The sequence below is a fragment of the Cygnus atratus genome, chromosome 17, assembly GCF_013377495.2.
Source record: "Cygnus atratus isolate AKBS03 ecotype Queensland, Australia chromosome 17, CAtr_DNAZoo_HiC_assembly, whole genome shotgun sequence".
Taxonomy (NCBI): Eukaryota; Metazoa; Chordata; class Aves; order Anseriformes; family Anatidae; genus Cygnus; species Cygnus atratus.
Window position 1 is genome coordinate 13,516,909 of NC_066378.1, and position 20,838 is coordinate 13,537,746.

Consider the following 20,838-nt stretch of genomic DNA (forward strand, 5'->3'; position numbering starts at 1 on the left):
ACGGAGTTAGCCTAAGCAACGGATTACGTGCTAGAGCTATTAGAGGAACATAAAAGCAATACACCATATACTTTCTGGCCAACGCTGTAGACCTTCAGAGGTCATGCCAGAAAGGACTCCATAGCAGAGGCAGAGTAGCTACCTAGCAAAGGCAAGATAACTACATACAAGAAAATGCATTACTGTTGAAATTACAGGGGCTTACAAGTAACGATATTTTCTTTGCTGCTGGATAATCTTTGATTATTATCTGGCATCTTCATCTTCAAGTGGGATAGATACAGACTACTGGAAAGGGCTACTCAGTGACACATCCTGGTTCAAAATGTTACAAAACGGCAGTTTTCCGAACTACTCCAGTTTGCTGATAATTAAGTTCTCTTAATTACTGAGTATATTCTTGGTGTACAATTTGGTATGCGATCTTCTGTTTGCTTACCTTTTCAGCAGTTGTTGTCCATATCTGAGCTGCATTTGATTCTGGTGCCATCAACAAGCTATGTAGCAAAGCGATCACCTCTGCTGCCATGCTGTTTGCAACATGACCACTGATGAATGGTCTTACAGGGTCCGTCCTATACGGAAAGGAAAGAAAAATTTACAAAACAATAGAAGGAAAGAACATTCAGCTATCAGCAACAATATACAGCATAAAAAAGGGAAGTTTATGAACCTCCGAGCTATTTTTGAGTGCTACAAATATCAGAATATATAAAGTAGAATGTATACTACGTATAGAATCAAAGTGACCTACCTGGCAAGCTCAGAATTTCTCTCTCTGCAAATAGATGTCTGTGCAGTCTTCTTTTTGTCCCCAGTGGACATCCCACTAGTTGTTTCTGGATTGACAGCTTCTATGGGTGGCCCAACACTAACTATCAGACCGGACTGTGCCCACTTAGTTGCCTTGCGAAGAGCTGCAGCAGCTTCTTCTGTAATAACTTCACAGCAGCCACTCTGAAAATAGTTGTCATAAGAGAAATAATGTTAGCTCTATTTAGCTACAGTGCATTGGCATTTAACTCTACTCCTTCTGAATACACAAAAGCACTGTGAACAAATCAAAACATCCTCCTCTGCATGCATTATCAGTTGTTAGACAAACTTTTTTTTCTCCCCCATGTACAAAGATCAGGTATTAATGTGGAGTCAGTGAGTTTAGATGTTCTGTTCTTAGCATAATAGTTTTTCTTCTCTGACCAGAAAACAATACACAAAAAAACCAGCAAATAAGTACTCATGAATATTTCTGTAAAAATACTCAAGAGAATGTCTGAAAATATAATATAAAAACGGAGTTTAAATAGGTAGCTTAAAGTCCACACCAAGAACAGGCATTAAACACTTATGGAAAGTGAACATTAAAGGAGCTTAAACGACACACAACAGTTAAAGAAAGTATTAGCTGAACTTTTTCAGCATTTGTTACTATTTACATCAACAACTATCTAAAGCTAACATTATATACAGTTTTCCTTCTAAACTGTTTTGGAAGCTAAAAAAAGAAAAAAACACGTAACGGGATTTAACATCCGTGAAAACAGAGCTCTGTCTGGCCACCAATTTTTAAGACTTTGAGTAATTCTTTATCTTTTCTTACTTTAGTCATGTCACGATCCATTTTCACCACTTTCTCCATATTGGCTCCAGTTCCAAGTCTAAATGGACGACCTTCTGAGCTACTATTAGAGTGAAAACGAAAACACATTAGCTTTACTTGCATTGGTGGAAAAAAAAAGTCTCAATTATACAGCCCAATTTAATGTACTACGCTTATTTTTAAATGATTTCAAATCAACCCTTGCAACTGCACTGCTCAACAGCAACACTTGATAAATCAGAACACACCCAATTGCACTGTAATTTACAACAGGAATTAACTGCTATTGAATGCAGTTATTTGCTAGCAATTTAACCCTTCTCTCCTCAAAAAGAAGCCTAATGAAATTGATTTTTACTGAACACAAATGCCTAAGGGTGCTGAGTTAAACTTTTTTCTAAGAGTATCCAACAACTGTATCTTTTAGTGTCATTTTAAAGCATGGGTACAAAACTGACAGAGTGGGAGGAGATGAGACAAACAGTGCAAAACGCAGAAGGTGATAATGTTGGTTATTTGACAAATCTAGGCGGATATGACTGCATACTAAGAATACCGAAGAAGCTATTGAAGAAGCTAGCAAGTTATTATCCAATGTATGCGTTATTAAAAGCAAAACTTTTAAAGCCATTTTTTCCCATAGTTCTGAGAGTCCTACATAATCTAATACTATAACAAGATACGCTCAATTTTTCTGATGGAATATCATTTAAGTAGCTAATTTGTCATGTGATCTTTTAATGATACATCAAAACGTTTTTATGTTCTTTTGCTAGTGTTTTACTAGCTTGTAAGCAAGACAAAAAGAAAACATGTCAAGCTCCATCACACCCCTCCTCTTTCTTTTACATATCTGTATGCACTGGTCCGTTTTAGCTTTGCTGCTCTAATCAATAGTCTTCTACAAAAGAGACAAGATCAGGAAACATTTAGATCCTTTCTGCTGCTGCCCTTCCAGAAATTCAGTACAGTGATGTACATTTTAATCCAGGTAAGAGCATACCCTGCATAAGCCCTATAAACAATTTTTGCATTGTGTTATTATTTGCCAGGAAATACAATACATTGGGAAGACCTTTTGCTTTCCCATTTACTGTTATGTCTAGGATGCATTTTTTCCTACAGCTGTAGCACTTAGAGAAAAAAGGAGAAAAAGAAATGGAATTGGCTGTTAATTCCAATCCAATGAGTTAAGATTACCTCAGTAATGGCTGAAGCACTTCATGGGATGACTGGTCTTCCCGTTTATGAATAAAAATAGAAAGTTTGCCATCCACTGCCTCACTTTCTTCTCCAGGATCTTTATCGCCTTTTATGGAATTCTTAGGGCTGGTTTTTGCTAAAGCAGTATCTGGTTCAGAGGCAGTTGGAGAAAGAACTGTCTGGCATCCTTGAATTAGAAAGGAATAAACAAATAGATAGATAGTATGAGTGCCATTAACAAACTTTCTTGGCCTGGAAGCTAATGCTAAAAAAACCCTCGAGATGCATCTGTCACTGTGACATAGATCCTAGTCAGAAAACAGTTAAAAGTGGCAGATAGAAGTGTTACAGAAATATCATAATCTTCGAACACCAACATATCATATACCTTTTCCTACGCAAGCCTTCTGTCAACACAGAAGCTCTTTGCAGAAACAGGACTTGCTTGGCAATTTCTCAAATTAGCATGACACCAAAAGATGCTGGTACCTGGTACTACATAATCTGCCAGCTTCGCTAAGAGCAGAGACGCGATCTTGGAGGCTGGGTCACTTGGATCATCCTGTTCACTGTTCAGTGAGGGTACAGAGTAACTCCAGGGAGGCAGTTCCACATTTCCACAGTCTTCAACACTCATGAGAGGTAGTGCAGCACGACACAACTGGAGGATTATAAGAACCAATTTTGGAGAAGGACGTTGATCCAAGAGAAGTGACAGAAGTTTGGACACGCAGGCTGGCTGGCTCAGGATTGCTTTACCTATGTGACTCCTGAAAGGGGGAGGAAAAAAAATCTGAATAAGTGCTGTTAAAAAAAAGGAATGCTTGACTGTGATCTTAAAATGATAAACAAATGAATTTATTATTTACAAGATATATTTAAAAAAACACATCTGACAAGACTTGATCTGCAAAGGTTCTTACATAACGCTCAATAGCACTGATTAAACACCAAGACTGAAAAAGCGTCAGTTTATAGTCAGCTTTCAGAATGGTTTGAAAGTTCCCTTACCTTCACTTCTGTCAGAAACAAACAAGAACCCCCACCTGCTTTCTTACATAGAAAAATATATATATATTCCAGAAACAAAGGCCTAGTACCTTGACAGGTCATTAAGAAGACTGAGAACATCTTGAAGTGCATCATTTCCTGCAGCTTGATTACCACAACACTCTGTAGCTCGTGCAAGGTGATTGGTAAGAAGGCTGGAGACCTGACGAGCCAGACCAGAGTGAACAGCTTCTGTGGAACCACCTTTAAAAGTGATCCAAGGACACACAATTATAAGTAACAAAGAGGGATGTACGTATCTACAGGTTCCTTCCCCCCTCAAAGTGAAAAATAGTCAAAAATATTTGTTTTGTTCCAGCACATTTAAACATAAAATGATGTTTTAAATTAAAAATAAAGCCTAATAAAACATCTATATCCAATCAGGCAACAGCCATAGGTCTATACATTTAAGCATGTTTTAAGGTGAATCCTAACATAGGAGAAATACACAAGTGATTATTCAAGGCCCTTAGGTTCTCTGCTTATACCAGAGCCAAGTGGCAGAACTAAAATTATCTGCAGCACTTATACATTCCTCTGAGTGCAGTTAAAGCATGTTTCTCTCTAAGCAGAAAGAATGGATAATGTTCCACTGCACAGGAATTCTTTGTTCATGTGTGAAGAAAAGTACTCAAAATGAAAATCAGAACCAACAGAACCCAAAGGCCACAGAAGTTTCAGGTATCTTTAAGTGCCAAGTACTGATTTCTTACAGCATGGAAGTTGACATATAGCTACTAAGAATTGCTGGAACGAGGAGAAAAATATTCTAGTGGTATTACCCACTAGAACAATCAGAACTACTACATTCGACTTTAATTTTCTCAATACCAAGTCTTTGTCACTTAAATAAATCTGGAACAGACACAAGGTGAGGTGATGGTGGGGAAGCTAGAATTAAAAACAAAAAAACACCACACAACATCAACAAGATAACAACTTTTGTATCCATTTGCATGTTCTAAGGAACCCAAACACTACTGAAGTCAGCGAACGAATGCCCTATTTTACATACATGTTTAAACCATGTCTTATGCACTTGCACAGTTCTCAAGCACACAACAGAAGTACAACTGGCAGTGTTCCTACCTTCCTCTTTCTCCCATTCAACGCATCGATTGGCTAGCACCTGAAAGGCAGCCCAAGCCATGGTGGCCACCTTCTGTTTCTTAGTCTGTTTTTCATTTGAACTGGATTCCGTCTGGCTGCTTAAACTGCAGAGCCGGTCCATAAGCTGTACCAGGCCACTACGTACCAAACATTTCTCTTCGCTCCTGTATCAGGAGAAAAATTCAGACTTTACCGAAGTAACTTTTCAGTCAATAACAACAGACTCAAAGGTAATCAAGAACTTGCAAAGTAATTAATTGCCGAGTTAACAGCGGAATTAGATGGTTTTGCCTCTCCCTTTCCCTCCCCAGATGAAATTCTGTATGCTGGGACAATTTAACAGGATGTTCTCAGATACTCCTCATTATGAAAAAAGGAAGTATACTTATACTATTCAACGCTTCTCCTTGTGGGAAAACCTAATAAGGACAACTGCAGATCCTTTCCTTCCCTTTCTGTAGGAAATACTTTCGTACCTTGTGTAAGGTATAGTGCATAGGAGGCCAATGCTATTTGCACAAGCAATGGGGTAGCGAGCACACAGTGAGACCACGGACGTCATAGTCTCTCCAAAAGCTTCCTGGACTTGTTCCACCATCCCACCACACGTGAGCTCTTCAATTCTGTTAGCAGCAAGACATTTGAAATCATAATTTTCTAGGTTAAATAAAATGAGCTTCCAAATATAGCTTTAGAAGAGTTATCATATATTAAGAATTACCCAAGGAAGATTTAAAAGCAAAACAGCAAGTCACTAATGTTTTAATACGAGATACATGTAAACAAGGTAGTAAGGAAGTTTTACCTGAGACATGACTGAAACTTGATTACATACAAAATGCTTGCAAAATATTCATCAAATCTAGATGATAGTGTTAGTATTGGCTATATCTACACTAATGCCTAATTGAAGTGAATTTAGTATCTGCCAAGATAATAAGATACCCTATAAACCCACCTGTGAATGTCACATCAGTATGAAAGGAAAAGTTCACCTACTGCCAAATAAAAGCATTTCTTAAAAGCTTCCGCCTTTTCACCCCAGAAAGTCTAATATAAGTGGTAGTTAAAAGCTTAGTTCTGCAAACTTGAGCCCGCACAACTAATCACTTCTCACAGTTTGTTTTATGCAATACAACTTGCTACTTTCTACAGAGACCAAAACATTAAATTATTTTTAGAGAAAAACAAACAAACCTTGGTCCTCCTTGAAGTACCATGGTCACTGGGCCTACAAGATGTGTCACACCACCAACTCGAACAGCTGCTGTCAGCAACTCTCTCATGTGCACTAGGGCTTGCTTCCGTGTGTTCCCACGACGCCACCTGGTCTGAGCAGCTAGCAGAAAACTACTGCTGGATACCTATGAGATATTATATTTATTTTTCTTGTTAAATGACACACAAACAAGACACCTCCCTTCAGCACAGAAGTTTGAATTTGAAAACATAATGGATTTAGAACATTTTAAATGACTCACCGCTTGGTCAGGATTTGTTCCAATGAAAGCAAACAGTTGCCCCAGTAAGACACTGTATGTAGGTTTATCTCTGCTATCCTCAATGGTCAGTGACTGCAGAAGAGTGAAAGAGCTACTTCTGTGGCTGGTAACATGGCGTCTCCTATGAGAACATAAGATAATTAGGCACGGTTGCAGTTACGTTGACCCAATTAAAACAACAACAACAAAAATAATGGGAAACTTTGCAAGCATACCACTTAACAACACAGGCCACATCATTGTAAAGCAGCTTAGTAGAATAAAGCCTTGTATACCTTTGACTTGATCTAGCAAACTCAATATCTTCGTTACCAATCATTTCTAAGTCAGATGGTGCTGACATACTGCGAAGGAAGACGGGCTGGCGGACTGCATGAGATATCACTTTTGTTTCAGATGCCGATTTACAGGCTGCAACGTTATACAATATGAAAGAACATTACTCCTGGTGTAGTAGGTTATTTACTAACTGCTTTTAAAAATCACTGTGGACATTCCAGTAAAAAATGGATGGGGAAAACACCCTTGCACTTGCAACTCAGTTCAGAGATTTTCTTATTCTATGTTTTCAGATATTGTTTCAAGTTAATTATGTTTTGATCAGGTTGAACTTCCTCCTCCTCCAATAAAGCAGGAGACTAACATTTAAATTCAACATATTATTACTCAGATCTTAATTTACCATCATACGGCAATCAGAAAAACAAAGATTCAACTTAATTTACTGCAAAAGAGCTTATTTAATTTGAAAAGGTAAAAAAAGTTTAATTTTAAGGGAAAGTAACAGAAGGAATAAATTATATCTTTGGCTATATCTTGGGGGGTGAAGAAAAAAAAAGCACAATGCTGGTAATGAGATGTTTACCTGGAGTCTCTGCAGGGGTACCAGATATACTTCTTGTGATGCCAGACTGTGCTGCAATAGTGACATGTAATAACAACTCTGCTCTGTTCATCAAGCTCTTAACTAATGTTTTTGTTTTTGCCAGGGGATGATAGGTCCTCTGAATCAGTGAATTCACCTCTTGAAAAAACTTCTCCCTAAGATTGTGAAAAAGAAAGACAGAAGAAAACTCAGTTACGTTGTACTGCCTTCTGGAAACCTGTGAGACAAGTTATTTTAAAAAAGACACAGCGTCAAACTACTTTTTATGCCAAAGTAGAAAGAACGAAAATTAAAGAACTAACTAGACGATTTGTTAAATAAGTATTCCCAGCTGTAGGTACTAATATTAATTACTTAGGCCAAGCGTTTCTAAAATTTTAATCATATTGCCAGACAGACAGAAAAATTAAGTTTGTAAGTATCTGTATCCCTGATTAGAAGTTCATCTGAATGTTTCCGATTCCAAAAATTGTTTTTTCTCCATAGGTTCACAAGCTTTTTAATGCATCAGAAATGTTTTGAAAACATTTAGTGCCAGCTTCTATTTCACACCATTAAGTGTCAGATGGTATAATGAGATTGAAGGGCCAACTTCGGTAAGTATTTTATGTACACATGCAACCTTAATCCTGCATACCTTCTTACAGAACTCACAGAAATTCCACAGCTGCTTAAAACGGTGCACTCAACATCCAGCTACTAACCTTAATGCCAGGACCACATTCTCGAGATCACTTCCATCAAAAGAAACTTCTTTCATTGAACACAGAAGTTCCAGTTCTTTTATCTTGCTCTAATCAAAGCGAAGGAAAGGGATGAACATGTATTGAAAGAGCAGCCTAAAGCATGAGCACACACAGCAGCCGCAATGCTTACCTCATTGAAGTGATAATCATAAAAGAACGGAACATTGTTCTCCAGCTTTCCATGCATGGCATCATCTACCTCATTCTGCCATTTCTGTTCCAGCTCAGCCACACTCTAATAAAGAAACAAAAATAAGACTTACTGCACTTGTTCATCTTAATAAATAGAAGAGATCTTTAAAGAAAGAATATATATTTTGTATTTTTAGGTTTCTACAATGTTCTTAATGCACCTTTATTCCCAAACAAACAAGACAATGTTTTATCTGTGTAATTTTATTTTTACCTGTAGTTGTCTCTCCATGGCATTTAACTTCTTAAAAGTCTCTCCCATAATTTTACAAAGTAAATCATATTCCTCAGCATGTTCTTCCTGATACTGGAAGTTTATCAGGGACTGGAGTGCATCAACCAAATTCAAGTGTTTAATCACACACGAAACTACCATCTCCTCCATTACTTCAGGCTGAATCACTTCCCTAGGGTTACAGGTAAATCCAAGCTGATTAAGCAAGAATAATGAACAAACTTTGACAAATCATATTTGCAACTTGCTAGACATTGCATTCACAAACAGGTATTTACAGCATATTAAATGCATATCACAAAGCTGGCAGGCATGCTGCATCCTTACCGTTGCTTTTTACCTCACTTTGGCACCAAACATTTCAAACAATAAAAATCAAGTTAGCAAAAACAGAGCAAAACAATGATTACTTACTTTATACTAGGTCTAAATTGAGGCCGAGCACGTCCAGAAATTTCCCTGAGTTTTATCATGATTCCTGGAGGCAGCCTAATCCTAGGCAGATCAAAATAGTGTCCAACGGGAGGCACTAGAACATCAGAAGGATATGTAAATTCTCTGTCTTCATCTATAGTAAGAGGCAGTGGAGAAGGACTTGGTGTAAGGGCTGGAGATATTACACCATTAGCTTCCACCTGCCACTGGCACCTGGAAAAATAAGATAAATGGATGAAAAGGATATCTATATATAGAGAGAGTTTCCTCTCCCCCGCCCCCCAAACTCTCCCTCTTCATTCAGGAAGAGGCATCAGACAACATATTAAAGAGAAAAACTATACATAGCTTTATTTCATAACACAGAAAGTGTGGCTTGTATCAAACATGTCCCAATTCTCCTCTAAATAATCTAAAGTAAACTATACTCTACAGAATATTGCCTTCATTTTGGGCAACACAATTGTTGAACAAATTGTGCACGACAAATTACCAAAACTATAACCTTAAAACATGGCACTTGAGCAGAGATACAAACGCCATACTCCTTTAGAAAAGTACATGGGAACTGAGACAAAATTTTTGTTTGTTTACCTTTGTAATAGTTTAGATCTGAGAAGCTCTTGACAGGTTTCTTCATCTTTGGTAATTTCCGGTCCATTGTATAAAATTCGAAGCATAGAACAAGCTAACACAGAAAGGCCAAGTGCCAGGTCAACTAAGAATGGCAAGCCTCCTGACACATCCTCTGAAGACTCCTGTAGTAGGAATAGCAATAAGTTGCACTAGTCAATCTACCATGAAGTCCTTCCCTAACATATTTCAAAACAGGATATCTATATATCCTGTGTAGAGGTATACTGAAAAAATGCTTTAACAATTAAAAGCAATACATAAGAACAACTCAAGACAACAATGAAAAGATTTGAGCAATATTTTTTTCCTGAACCAAGATAAAAAAGTGGTAAAGTTATTTTTGGTTCAATCAGTCCTTGGCCTGCATATCTTTCACCTCAGACCTGATCCTAGCTCCTCAGGAGTGGGATTCAAGTTCCCCCCACCCCCCATTTGGAAATGGAGTTATTCCATCAACAATCTCTTCAGAGAAATGCTCATCTACAAGCAGCAACAGATGTTAGTGACTTCATCCAAGTCCAGTGTCAATGACAAGAGATAGATAAGACATCTTCATAAAGCACTAAGCATGCTACAGACCATGCTGCAGGGCATCTCTAGCCAAGGATGCTAAATGTCTAAAACAGAGATCTTTTACACTGTAGAAACGTCTTGTTTTACAACCAAAACCAGTAAGCTGTTACTGTTTTAAATCTTAATACTAAGCCTCATTTTTGAAGCGTACTTCTATTAGATTTAACGTATGTAACAGAAGATAAGTTTAAGCTGAACCTGTCCCATGGAATCTGTCACGTTTGAGTACCTGTGCTCGAACAGTGCAAGCAAAGCCCCACATAGCTTTGTCTGGAGTGTTGTGCTCACGACCACTCCGCATTTCAAAGGAGAAGGTGACCGTATCTCCTTCCACCTTAAAATTTTGAAGGGGAGGAGGAGGGAAAACAAAACAAAACAAAGAGATACATTTAAGAATTGAAGCAGACAGAGGCTTTTCATAAAAGTGGCTTAATTTATGGAATAATATTTTCCATGACAGTTATCTAAGTACTGTTTTTATCTTCAATTATATACTTTGATTTAAATTTCTTCTCTTTTTGTAAGAGTATCTTTTAGTGGACAAATAATACTTTAACTTTGCTGATGGCTAGTTATAGTGAAACAACAAAAAGGTCGTAGAGTCACAAGTAGAATTTACCAAGTCAACCCATGTTACATGGCCTTAATTTTCATCAAAACACTTCACTTGTCTGCAAAAAACAGGCAATAATCAATAACTCCCTTCCTTAAGGCAGGAAGGCAGACAAGCTCCTCAAGACAAACATCAACGTGTTAATAGAAGATTTTGCTAAATGAACAATATGAAATCTAGGTCTGAAAATTCACCGAAATTCCATTAATTACTAACAATGGAGTGCTTGTCTGAAGTCGCCTTCCAGTTCATTACTTCTTACTCTTCTTTTTGGCATTGCATTTTGTTATGTATACAAGCTCAGATTTAGCAGGGACAATGTAGCAGCACAAACACAATAAAAAAACACTGAACACAATCTGAGGAAATGTAGTGCAAAATTCTTGAAATACTGAAGTTTTGACAAGTTTGAGATATTTTTCAATCTTAGTTTTACTGCAAAAAAAGTATCCAATATAATTTTAAAACATTACACGAATGGTCAGAGAGTTGCTACATTTACAACTTGTTATATTTGTGGGCTATCACGAGAAAAAAAATGCAATCGTGCCCATGGGCCTTGAGAAAATATGCACAGCCTCAGACTGGGCAAGAATTCCTCCTAGAAAGATAGACTTATGAGAACAGTAATGCCATTAGAGATTCCAAGACTTGGAACACACTACTAGTAAATTCCAGTAAGGGGTAACAGAACAAGGTAAACTCAAAGAGAAGAATCACACATACTTTATGGGTAAGTTAAAAGTTGTTCCTCAAGGACATAACAGCCCACTTAAGAAGCAATCTCATCATGGATAACCATACACTTAAAAGCTTGGACTTCATTGCTCTAAGGTTTAAAACAGACTTGACAGGGTTTCCAAACAGGATTTTTCTATGTGAAATATTGTTGGATATAATACTGTACCTTTACTAAGTCTTTCGGCCAACCAGTTCCTAAGACACTACGGCTGCCATATCCCAGTGTATTGCCTCCATACTCAGCAACCTTCCTACTGTTTGTGTTAGGACCAGCATAGATCACCAACTTCAAAACATAAAATACACTGTTAGACTGTAAGAGAAAAACAAGAAAATCTAATAATAATAATAATACTTAGCACTTACACCGCGCTTCATATTTTCAAAGCGCTTTATCTACATTAACAAATCCTCACAACAGCCCTGTGAGGTGAGTTGGCAAGTATTATTATCCCCATTTTACAGATGGGGAAACTGAGGCAGAGAGGAAGTTCAATGACTTGCCCCCAAGGTCACATAGCAAGTCAGCAGCATAACTGGGAGCAGAAAAATCAGGAGAAATCCTAATCTCCAGTCCTCATGCTGAGCTAACTAGCATATACTGCCTCTAAAAATAAAGGGCTCCCATTGAAGTCGGTATTTTATCAGTGACTTCACTGGGAACACAATAAGACCCAAAGATTTCTGGAGGAGTTTAACCAGTAGTGAGTGACATTAATGACAGTCAGTATCACAGGACTTGCTCTATAATGTTGAGGAATATATGGCAACAATTAATAAGCAGCACAAGTAGCTCTCTGATTATACAAAGAAAAATGGGTGCTATTAGCCGTGCTCTTGAAATTGAAGATAGTTGTTCCTATTAATCCATGTAAACAAACTATTAATCTAAAAAAGTAACCTTTCTAGTTCTGCCCAGTTTAAACAAACTGTGATCTACAAAGTAGGCAGCTAGATTAAAATTTGAGAAATAACAAAAATATGATCAACAGCAATAATGAGAAGGAAATCAAACTTTGAGAATCTGAGCCATCATGAAATGAGCTTAAAAAAGTGGAAGAGTTATGAGTTCATGGAGAAAAACAAAAGGCCCACACCTCTGGAGCTAGCAGGTGTTTCAATATTTTATCTATTTAATAACTACCACTACTTCTGACATCTGTGGCAAAAACTTTTCTAATTATAGAGTCTAACTCTTAACAAAGAGATCCACACTATTGATAGGTTTTAAACAGTGAAACAACCACTGGATATTGTGTTCTGAAACAACATACCAGAGGAATTAGGCACATACTATTTTTGGATTGTTTCTTCAAGAATAATAGAAACGAAACAGGAATTGTATATCTTCACTTCCCTGCCTTTTCATGTCAACAACTTGTACATTTTCTATCACTCAGTCTAGTCTTCTTTGTGCTGAGAACTCAAGGACTCCTTTAAAAAGTTAGTGAATAACTAACTTGTGAAAAGTGTGAAACTTGTGCAATGCAAGAAATAACCTCTCTGCATTCTGTACTTTACAACCTTGAAGCAAGTAGACCGTAATATTAGTGCACACTAATATCTTATCAGTTAAAACCTCCTTCATTACCCTGACCGTTAGCAGTAAGGTGCCAAGAAAGCCAAGGGGCAGAAAAGATGAAAATGAGAAGTGCTGCTCACAGAAATATATATGAAAGAAGGAATTTCTGAATCGGCCCTGGCTTACCTTGTCATAATCATATTGTGAAGAGCATCTGTTGTCAAATCTAAGATATAAACAGCGGGCTCCTGGTATATGTACAGTTTCTTTAAACTTATAGTTATCCCTGACAGGATGAACTGTTTCTACAGTTTTCCCAGCAGCCCAGGGAGCAGGGATCTTCAAGCCTGTAAGAAAACCTGGTTCTTCCTTCTCTTCCAGCATTCTGAAATAACAGCAAAAAATCAGTTTCTGAAATTCAACACACAGAATTGTGCTATATATTCAAACATCAAATTATAAAGTACTTACAAACACCTCTCAGTATTGATACATAGAGACACAGAATAGTGACTCCTGATTTTATGCATAGTTGTACTGAAGGAACATGCAAAATTTAAACAGCATGAACTCCCTATAATACAGATAACTATGCCAATCTTTAACTTGTCAAATCTGAACTTTTCCCTACACTTGCAAATTTCCAAATTATGGTAAACAAGTTACACATACCATAAAAAAAAGAGTAAATAGTATTATGTAAGGACTAAAACATATGATTGGTAATGCTAAAAAAATCGTTCTGGGACAGTACTCAAAATTGATTACATTGTCATAAAAAGAATACGCTTATTATTTCACTGAAGCTCATAATTTGGAGGAGGAACGAAAATAAACTCTGAGTTTTCACACAGCATATTATATGTAATCACAAGTTGTTCAATACTACAGATTCTGCAATACTACAAATAGATATGATGAGCATGTTTTATCTAATTTAGATGAGCTTTTCTGTTTCTAAGCAGAGACTGCTCAGCTTTGAGTTGAGACGGGATTTTAATGCAGAACTTAAAATTGCTGTATTACTCTATGTAAATTAAACCACTTAATCTTTCCAATATTGTTTTAATACTGTATTTCATGACCCTAGAGTAATTTACATCTTCTCATGATGGTTTTCCTTAGTCTAATTTCTTCTAAGAGGAGCATCTAGAATTAATACCTAATGCTTGAGGTAAAGGAAAAGGCAAAATAAATCAAACCCTGTGGAAACACCCTGAAGAGATCAAACACTTAATTCCATATGCCAAACAATTTTAGAATGAACCACCTTTTATAAAGACTTCTATATCTCTCAGACAGCCTTATATAATAAAAAAAATCAAAGCTCTAATAATTTTATTTTTTTAATTTTTAAGAATGCTGCTTTAAGATTTATTCCACAACAATGGTCAAATGAATATTACAGTTAATGTTATTCCATGAACAGACCCAAATGTGAAAAGAAAATCACCTCTCATCAGGTAACAACTTCCCTTTCTGTTCTGACACACCACTGGGTGAACTGTTTAGTTCTGAGAAAACTGGAGACTGAGTTTTAAGCAGCAGTGCAGTCTGTAAGACAAAACATACAATGTTAGAAATGTGCAAATAGCAAACTATTTTAAGACTGAGTTACTGAAATGTTATGAATTATACTGTATGCTGTTATTGGCAATTAATGATTACTTGGTACTACAGCTGCTAGTGCTTTTGGCACTGCTGAACAATTCTTAAACTATGACCTGTGCATCACTTACTGCAGAAAGTTGACCAAGATCTACAGCATTTTAGAATACCTACAGTGGAAAAGATGTCGCATGTGATTGCTGACACAAAGGCCATACCTGACTTGTGTAAAGAACCAGCTGCACCAGCTGAGGCATCAAGGCATCAGCCATAGTTAAAGTTTGCAAATTTGGATGCATCAGAGATGTCAGAAGGACAGGAAGCAGATGACCAAGCATAGTGGCCTTTGTAATTTGTTCCAGGCCTTTTAATCTGTAAAAATCAAGGTTTACATAGTAACAACTATTTTCATAATATATAGTATCTCTACTATTCTTAGTAATCTGTTTAACTTTGTAACTGTACAACCAAATAATTCAAAATTAGTAGAAAACATTTACATTGTATTTAAAAAAAAAACTTTTGTCTTGAAGACAGTTTCTCTGAAGTGTTAGCATCCCAGTTTTTGCTGTCAATTCGTATTAAACAATGACAGAGCAGAAAACGGTAAATCAAGAGTTTAATAATTACTCAGCAAACGATAAAGTCCCATGTGGATGGGATGAAAGTCCACATCAAACAAATATTTGTTCAGTATGTATACTAAGTTCCTAGCACACGTAGCTCAAAGTACTGTAAAAGAACCTCCATCTGCAAAACAATATTTGAGCATGAAACCCATCTGAAAAAATCTCATAGAACTTTTATTGTCAATTAATAAAAAAAGCATGTCCAGCTACTAGGAGTGTAAACAATTTTAAAAAGAGAAATTTGAAAATTGCCCTAGCTTATAGGAATATTCTCAGCTGACAAATTAGTTTCCTGTTACCCTGCTCATAAACACCATTGTCACTGACTGAAAACTTACAAATTTGAAGAGTTCCTACTACAATCTACTAAGCTGACAGTACCAACATGGAGAGTCTGATTCTACATTCTTCAAAACGTAAGTGCTAAGCAAATGCTTTATTAACAAACAGTTCCTACACATTCAAAGCTCAAGTATGAAGTTATAACAATGAATAAGTAATGCTACATGCACTTGCACAAAAAGCCACAAAAGCCAGTACCTTACTGTTTTCAAGTTAGCTTGTCTTACCTTTGCTCTCTATCAGCAATGTCACTGTTAATTAGTGCTGTAGTGACTTGCTGCAGCATTTCTAAGACTTCATCACATCCCGTCAGAATTTGCGTAGCAAGAGACAAAATGCTGGTCTTTAGCTCCTACGTGCAAGAAGAGTTAAGATACTTAAATTCTTAGAGCATAGAAAAAAAACAATGACTGAACAAAATGATGGATTTCCAAATTAAAATAATGATAATGTGACCTGGCAGGCCTGCAGCAGTAGATTCATCCAAGACTTAAATTTGATTAATGCTAAGCCCCAAAGTGCTGGGAGAAACTAGGTGCATATTACAGCATGCACATCCAGTTTCTAGAGGGAAGGAATCCCCGAGTCCAGCATAGGAAAGAGAGCTGTTAGCCAGCCAAGGTACAGCATTGGTGAGAGAATGTCCTAGCAGGTATGAGGATCACTGTAGAAAGAGAAGCTGAACAATGAAAACATGGGTGAATAGTGAAACAAGAAAAGTACTACAATATTTAGCATTTACTCAACGAGCCCAAACGAATAACTTTCAACTGCTATGGATTACAAAAACACAGTCTCAAAGAGTAGCAAGACAAAACCAGCTCAACAAACAATACCAGAAATTCAGAAGTCAATGCTTTCACAGAGGAATTATTACTGTTACAAAAACTACTATTATAAGACAGTCTGCACAATAGGACAAACCTGGCTTCTGTGAGTTCAAGACTATTCCAGCAGCAATACGAAACGGCAGTATTTTAACAGACCTTATACCATCAAAGCAACCAACCCTTGTCCTCTAACAGTCTCTTTGCCACAAACACTGATGGATGATGGTTTACATAGAGACAAAAGATGGTTCTGCATAAACTTTGTAATTACAACTATGAAAAAGTCAGAAGCCAGGTAAGGGAAACGAGAAAATCCTTTTCTATGTAAACCTGAAAAATACTTCTTCAGGTTGCATAATGATGATGGAGAGAAGGCAAGATGTGGGGGTAATATGATTAGAAATGATTCCTGGCACATGAATTTCCTGACTAGCACATATCTATTAAAATGCATTTTTAACCTCATGAAACATATATTAAAGAAATGAAATATTTGCTCTAACATTACAGAGCACAAGCTGGAATTTCAAACAGAAGAACTGCAGGCCTTAGCTCAAGAACAGGAAAAAAATGCCTACAATAATTTAACTATACCAAGAGTAAAAGAACTGACAAAACAGCTTAAGAATGCATAACAGAAACAAGGGGTGTCAGAGGAATATTGACTGTAGAGAGCCATGCTGGAATAAAACTTGGTGTTTACCTGTACCTTCAATGTCTCTCCCTGCAAGGAGCTGTCACTGTCATCATTTTCATCAGGTTTAATCAAAATAGTGTTACTGAGGAGGTGGTTCTGTACAGCCATCAGATACCGCAAGCATGAAGATGCAGCCTTTAACATAAATAAGCACACTGTACATTATCTAAACACTTTAATCAATCTTGACGCAGGCAACCCTTTTACTTAGGAATAGGAAAGAGGGAAAAAAAGTGTAGGAAAAGGACAAGCAAAACCAAAATGCTGTTTCCTTTGAACAGCTTTTTTTTGCTGATTTACTACAAGCTTTTTAATTCACGTGTAAGAAAAACTAGTTGCAAAATACTGAATGTTGTGAGATAGCATGCAAAGCATATAAAGCATTAACATTGTAGTTAAATATATAGCACTAGTAGTAATGCTAATTAGTAGTAATACATAGTATTATTATAGTAATACAGTACATAAAGTACAGTAATTTTAATGCCACTATACAGCTAAACTTTGTTCACATTGCTGAGGGCGATGGTTCCGTGCTACTACTCTTCCCAACCTGCTGCAGTATAGGCCATGACTTCCTGTCCCACCCCACATTTGCTTGCGAGCTCCCTTGCCTTTCCAAGCAGCCAGATCAGGGAGCCGATCCCACTGAAAACATGTATGCATAGTATGTATAAAAAAAACACAACTTCCATTCATTTTTCATCTATAAATGATAGTCTTTTCTGCTTGTGTGAATCATTATTCAAAACAGCAAAGTTTATTTTCAAGTTGTTGTGAAGCTTTGACGATTGAGACATAAAATGCCTTTAAACTGAGAAAGCTACTGAAGCAATAGGGAAATATGCCCATCAGTAATGCTAAAACTGGTTTACGTAACAATTTACTTTGCCATAAGAAATTGTTTCTTCCTTCTCTGCATAGGATAAGCAAAATACATTCTTAAACCTTATTTGTTAAGACACATAACTATGAAAGTTACACCCTTATATACTCAGTAAAGGTGATGGATTTGAGGAGGAAGAGAAGCCAAGTGCATTTTTTTTTTTTTTTTAAATCAAAACACATCTTACTTACAGGCACAGTTGAAAGAAGCTTTTGAAAATCATCTTTAGATACAGTTTGGCACTTGGTGATTAAGACACAAGATTCTCGGACAACAATCTTGAGAATGTAGTGCAACAGCTCATCATTTAGTCTTTAAAAATGCAGGAAAAATGCAAAAATATTAATAAACTAATTATTGTATATTTTATATAGCTCATTTCAACAGTCTCTGGAATCTGCATCATAAATCACGTTAAACTAAAACAGGTATCTGTTCAATTTCAGAGATTCAGACCCAAAGAAAACCAAGCCCAAAATGTTTTAACGCCAATGTAAAAGAATATTATTGACTTTCTGCACTGCACTGTTAGAAGTCTATGACTTGCTGGGCCAAGTCTTTTTTAGGAGTCGTTACTTGAGGTACTAGAGATTGACAGTTTTACTGCTGAAAAGCCACCTAACAGTGATATGGAAAGCAGTACCATAATGTCTTACTTATGAATTATCACCTACATTTACTACATGCATGGTAAACATCAGGGAATCCAAGCCTAGGTTCACACACAGAGGTTTCTAAAGTTTACCCTAAAACCTCAAACCTCTCTCTCTCTCTCATTCTAATGAAATCCTACCCGCTATGGACACAAAGATAGCATTTGAGGTCACACTGCTCTTAAGATAACAAGCAACTTCAGCAGAATTTTATTCCAAGTTTATCTAAACCAAGTAACAGAGGTACACAACGTATAAACCAAGGGGGGGAAGGAAGCATATTGTTTCATTTTACCTATAATGATCATCATCTTCACTTCCAAATCTGTTGTTCTGAAGCTGTTCAGCTAAATTAGTCAGGATAACATCACGAAGTTGAGAGAGACCACTATTTCTCTCTCCTAAAACAGAATGCAAAAAACTTTTGCAGAACAGAACTTTACAGAGTTTGTTTATTTCTATTTCCTCAAATATCGTGCTGAATGTATGCTGCTTCTCAGAAATAGCTCTATTTACAGTGTAACCCAATCCCCTGTTGATATTATAGGCTATTAAAACCTACTGTGCACATAGTGCAATTTTAAATCCCAAAGATGTTGATGCCTGAACATGTTGCTATGAGGTAACAAATTACCATGCATTAACTGCTTCTGCGTCCAGACAACCATTTCACAATGAACATAAGCAGATTCTTACTCTTTTCACTGAGGACTAAAATTACTTCTGGTTACTGTAGAATTGCCAGGTATCATTAACTGCTAACTAAGTGTTCTAAAATATAAGCTAGACCAGAAAAATCATTAATACTGACAAAAGAAAGCTTTAATCCTTTTAAGTTTCAAACAGCTTCCTTGCAAGTGAAATTTCCTTTTCTACAACTAACACGCACTTGTCCATGTAGCCATTCAGAAAGCAGCTTCAGATTTTGAAGCATTCCATAATTTTTCCTAGGAGAGGCTGGATTTAAAAACAGACTGTACTCAGTATTCTGAACTGGCTTTCCTCCAAAGGAGAAGTATTTTCATATTTTATTTTCAATTAGAAATTCTCACCTTCAGTTAAGACCAATTTCAATAAATTATTGATTTCTGCTTCTCCAGGATACAGGATATTTAAACCAGAGCTAAAAGAAAAAACAAAAGTAGTATTATCTAACATACATAAGAATGAACAAGATCTCAACGGACTTGTGAAAATAGCATCACAGAATCCCAGCTCAGTATCTGATGTACCATTTAGAATTACTAGGCAATAGCTTCTTCCAGCTTAGAAAGAAATGAAGCGTCATGAAATAAGCATCTGCTTTCTCTCAGAAATTCTGGTAATCAACTATGTTTTATTGTTAATTTAGGTCCAAAAGCTTCTCCAAGAGCTAATTGCTTCCCTCTGAGAAATTCCACATTAATAACTTGTATATATGACAGCACAAACATTTTTCAATAAACAGACGTCAGAAAAAAATGGATGCTGGCTTAGAGAGTGAGTCAAACAACTCTGGTGATGGGACAAGAGAACAACAGAAGATACAACAGCCAGTAATCAGGAACTCACTACTGTTGAAGTTTTATGTAAGGAGCCAATCTTTAAGGGTAAGTTTTCATCTAAACTAAGCAGAAAATCCTAGAACTAGCACCTCAGGAACGGCGCAGCTATGTTTGAATACTCTTTGTGGAGACGTTTTACCCCTCTCACTTGTGATGAACTTCATCCTTTCTACACAAATTACCACATCAAGGTAGAAAAAAATCACAGTAACCTATCTGGAGTACTTTGCAGCAGTCTGAAGTGTTGAAACTATTATGCAGGCTTTTTTCCTTCTACAATTTCCCCCTGTCCCCACACCCTTTTAAAAGTATTTCTTTTATAGAGAAGAAAACTGGTATGCTTTTCAGCTTCGTACTGAGAGTAAAGGTTATTGCAGCTCCCCACCCTCTGGCTCATGCTGACCAACTTGTGATTCTAACACCAGGAAAAGTTATCATACACTGCAAACTAAGTATGAGGTTTCTATTGGTATCTTAATCCCACAGTCAGAAGACGAGAGGAAGAAAGACATTACCTACTCCCCACTTCTGATTCTGTATAATTAAGTCTTTGGAAGATACAGAATTAAACAACAAAAATGCAGCTGCTGTCCATAGAGTTG

At 36.8% G+C, this 20,838-nt stretch overlaps 1 protein-coding gene across 1 annotated transcript in view; it reads right to left on the bottom strand.

Moving 5' to 3' along the window:
- Positions 1 to 20,838, bottom strand: part of HECTD4 (HECT domain E3 ubiquitin protein ligase 4) — a 72,485-nt gene that overhangs the window by 27,349 nt on the left and 24,298 nt on the right. The window contains 27 exon segments of the mRNA XM_035565750.1: positions 440 to 575; positions 755 to 957; positions 1,601 to 1,682; positions 2,801 to 2,990; positions 3,293 to 3,573; positions 3,904 to 4,057; positions 4,946 to 5,130; positions 5,443 to 5,589; positions 6,164 to 6,330; positions 6,448 to 6,589; positions 6,744 to 6,879; positions 7,334 to 7,509; positions 8,059 to 8,147; positions 8,231 to 8,335; positions 8,507 to 8,699; positions 8,942 to 9,175; positions 9,557 to 9,720; positions 10,401 to 10,505; positions 11,692 to 11,811; positions 13,234 to 13,432; positions 14,501 to 14,601; positions 14,874 to 15,027; positions 15,854 to 15,978; positions 17,166 to 17,288; positions 18,231 to 18,351; positions 18,988 to 19,093; positions 19,745 to 19,815. Of these exon segments, the coding sequence (XP_035421643.1) occupies positions 440 to 575; positions 755 to 957; positions 1,601 to 1,682; positions 2,801 to 2,990; positions 3,293 to 3,573; positions 3,904 to 4,057; positions 4,946 to 5,130; positions 5,443 to 5,589; positions 6,164 to 6,330; positions 6,448 to 6,589; positions 6,744 to 6,879; positions 7,334 to 7,509; positions 8,059 to 8,147; positions 8,231 to 8,335; positions 8,507 to 8,699; positions 8,942 to 9,175; positions 9,557 to 9,720; positions 10,401 to 10,505; positions 11,692 to 11,811; positions 13,234 to 13,432; positions 14,501 to 14,601; positions 14,874 to 15,027; positions 15,854 to 15,978; positions 17,166 to 17,288; positions 18,231 to 18,351; positions 18,988 to 19,093; positions 19,745 to 19,815 (4,009 nt within the window).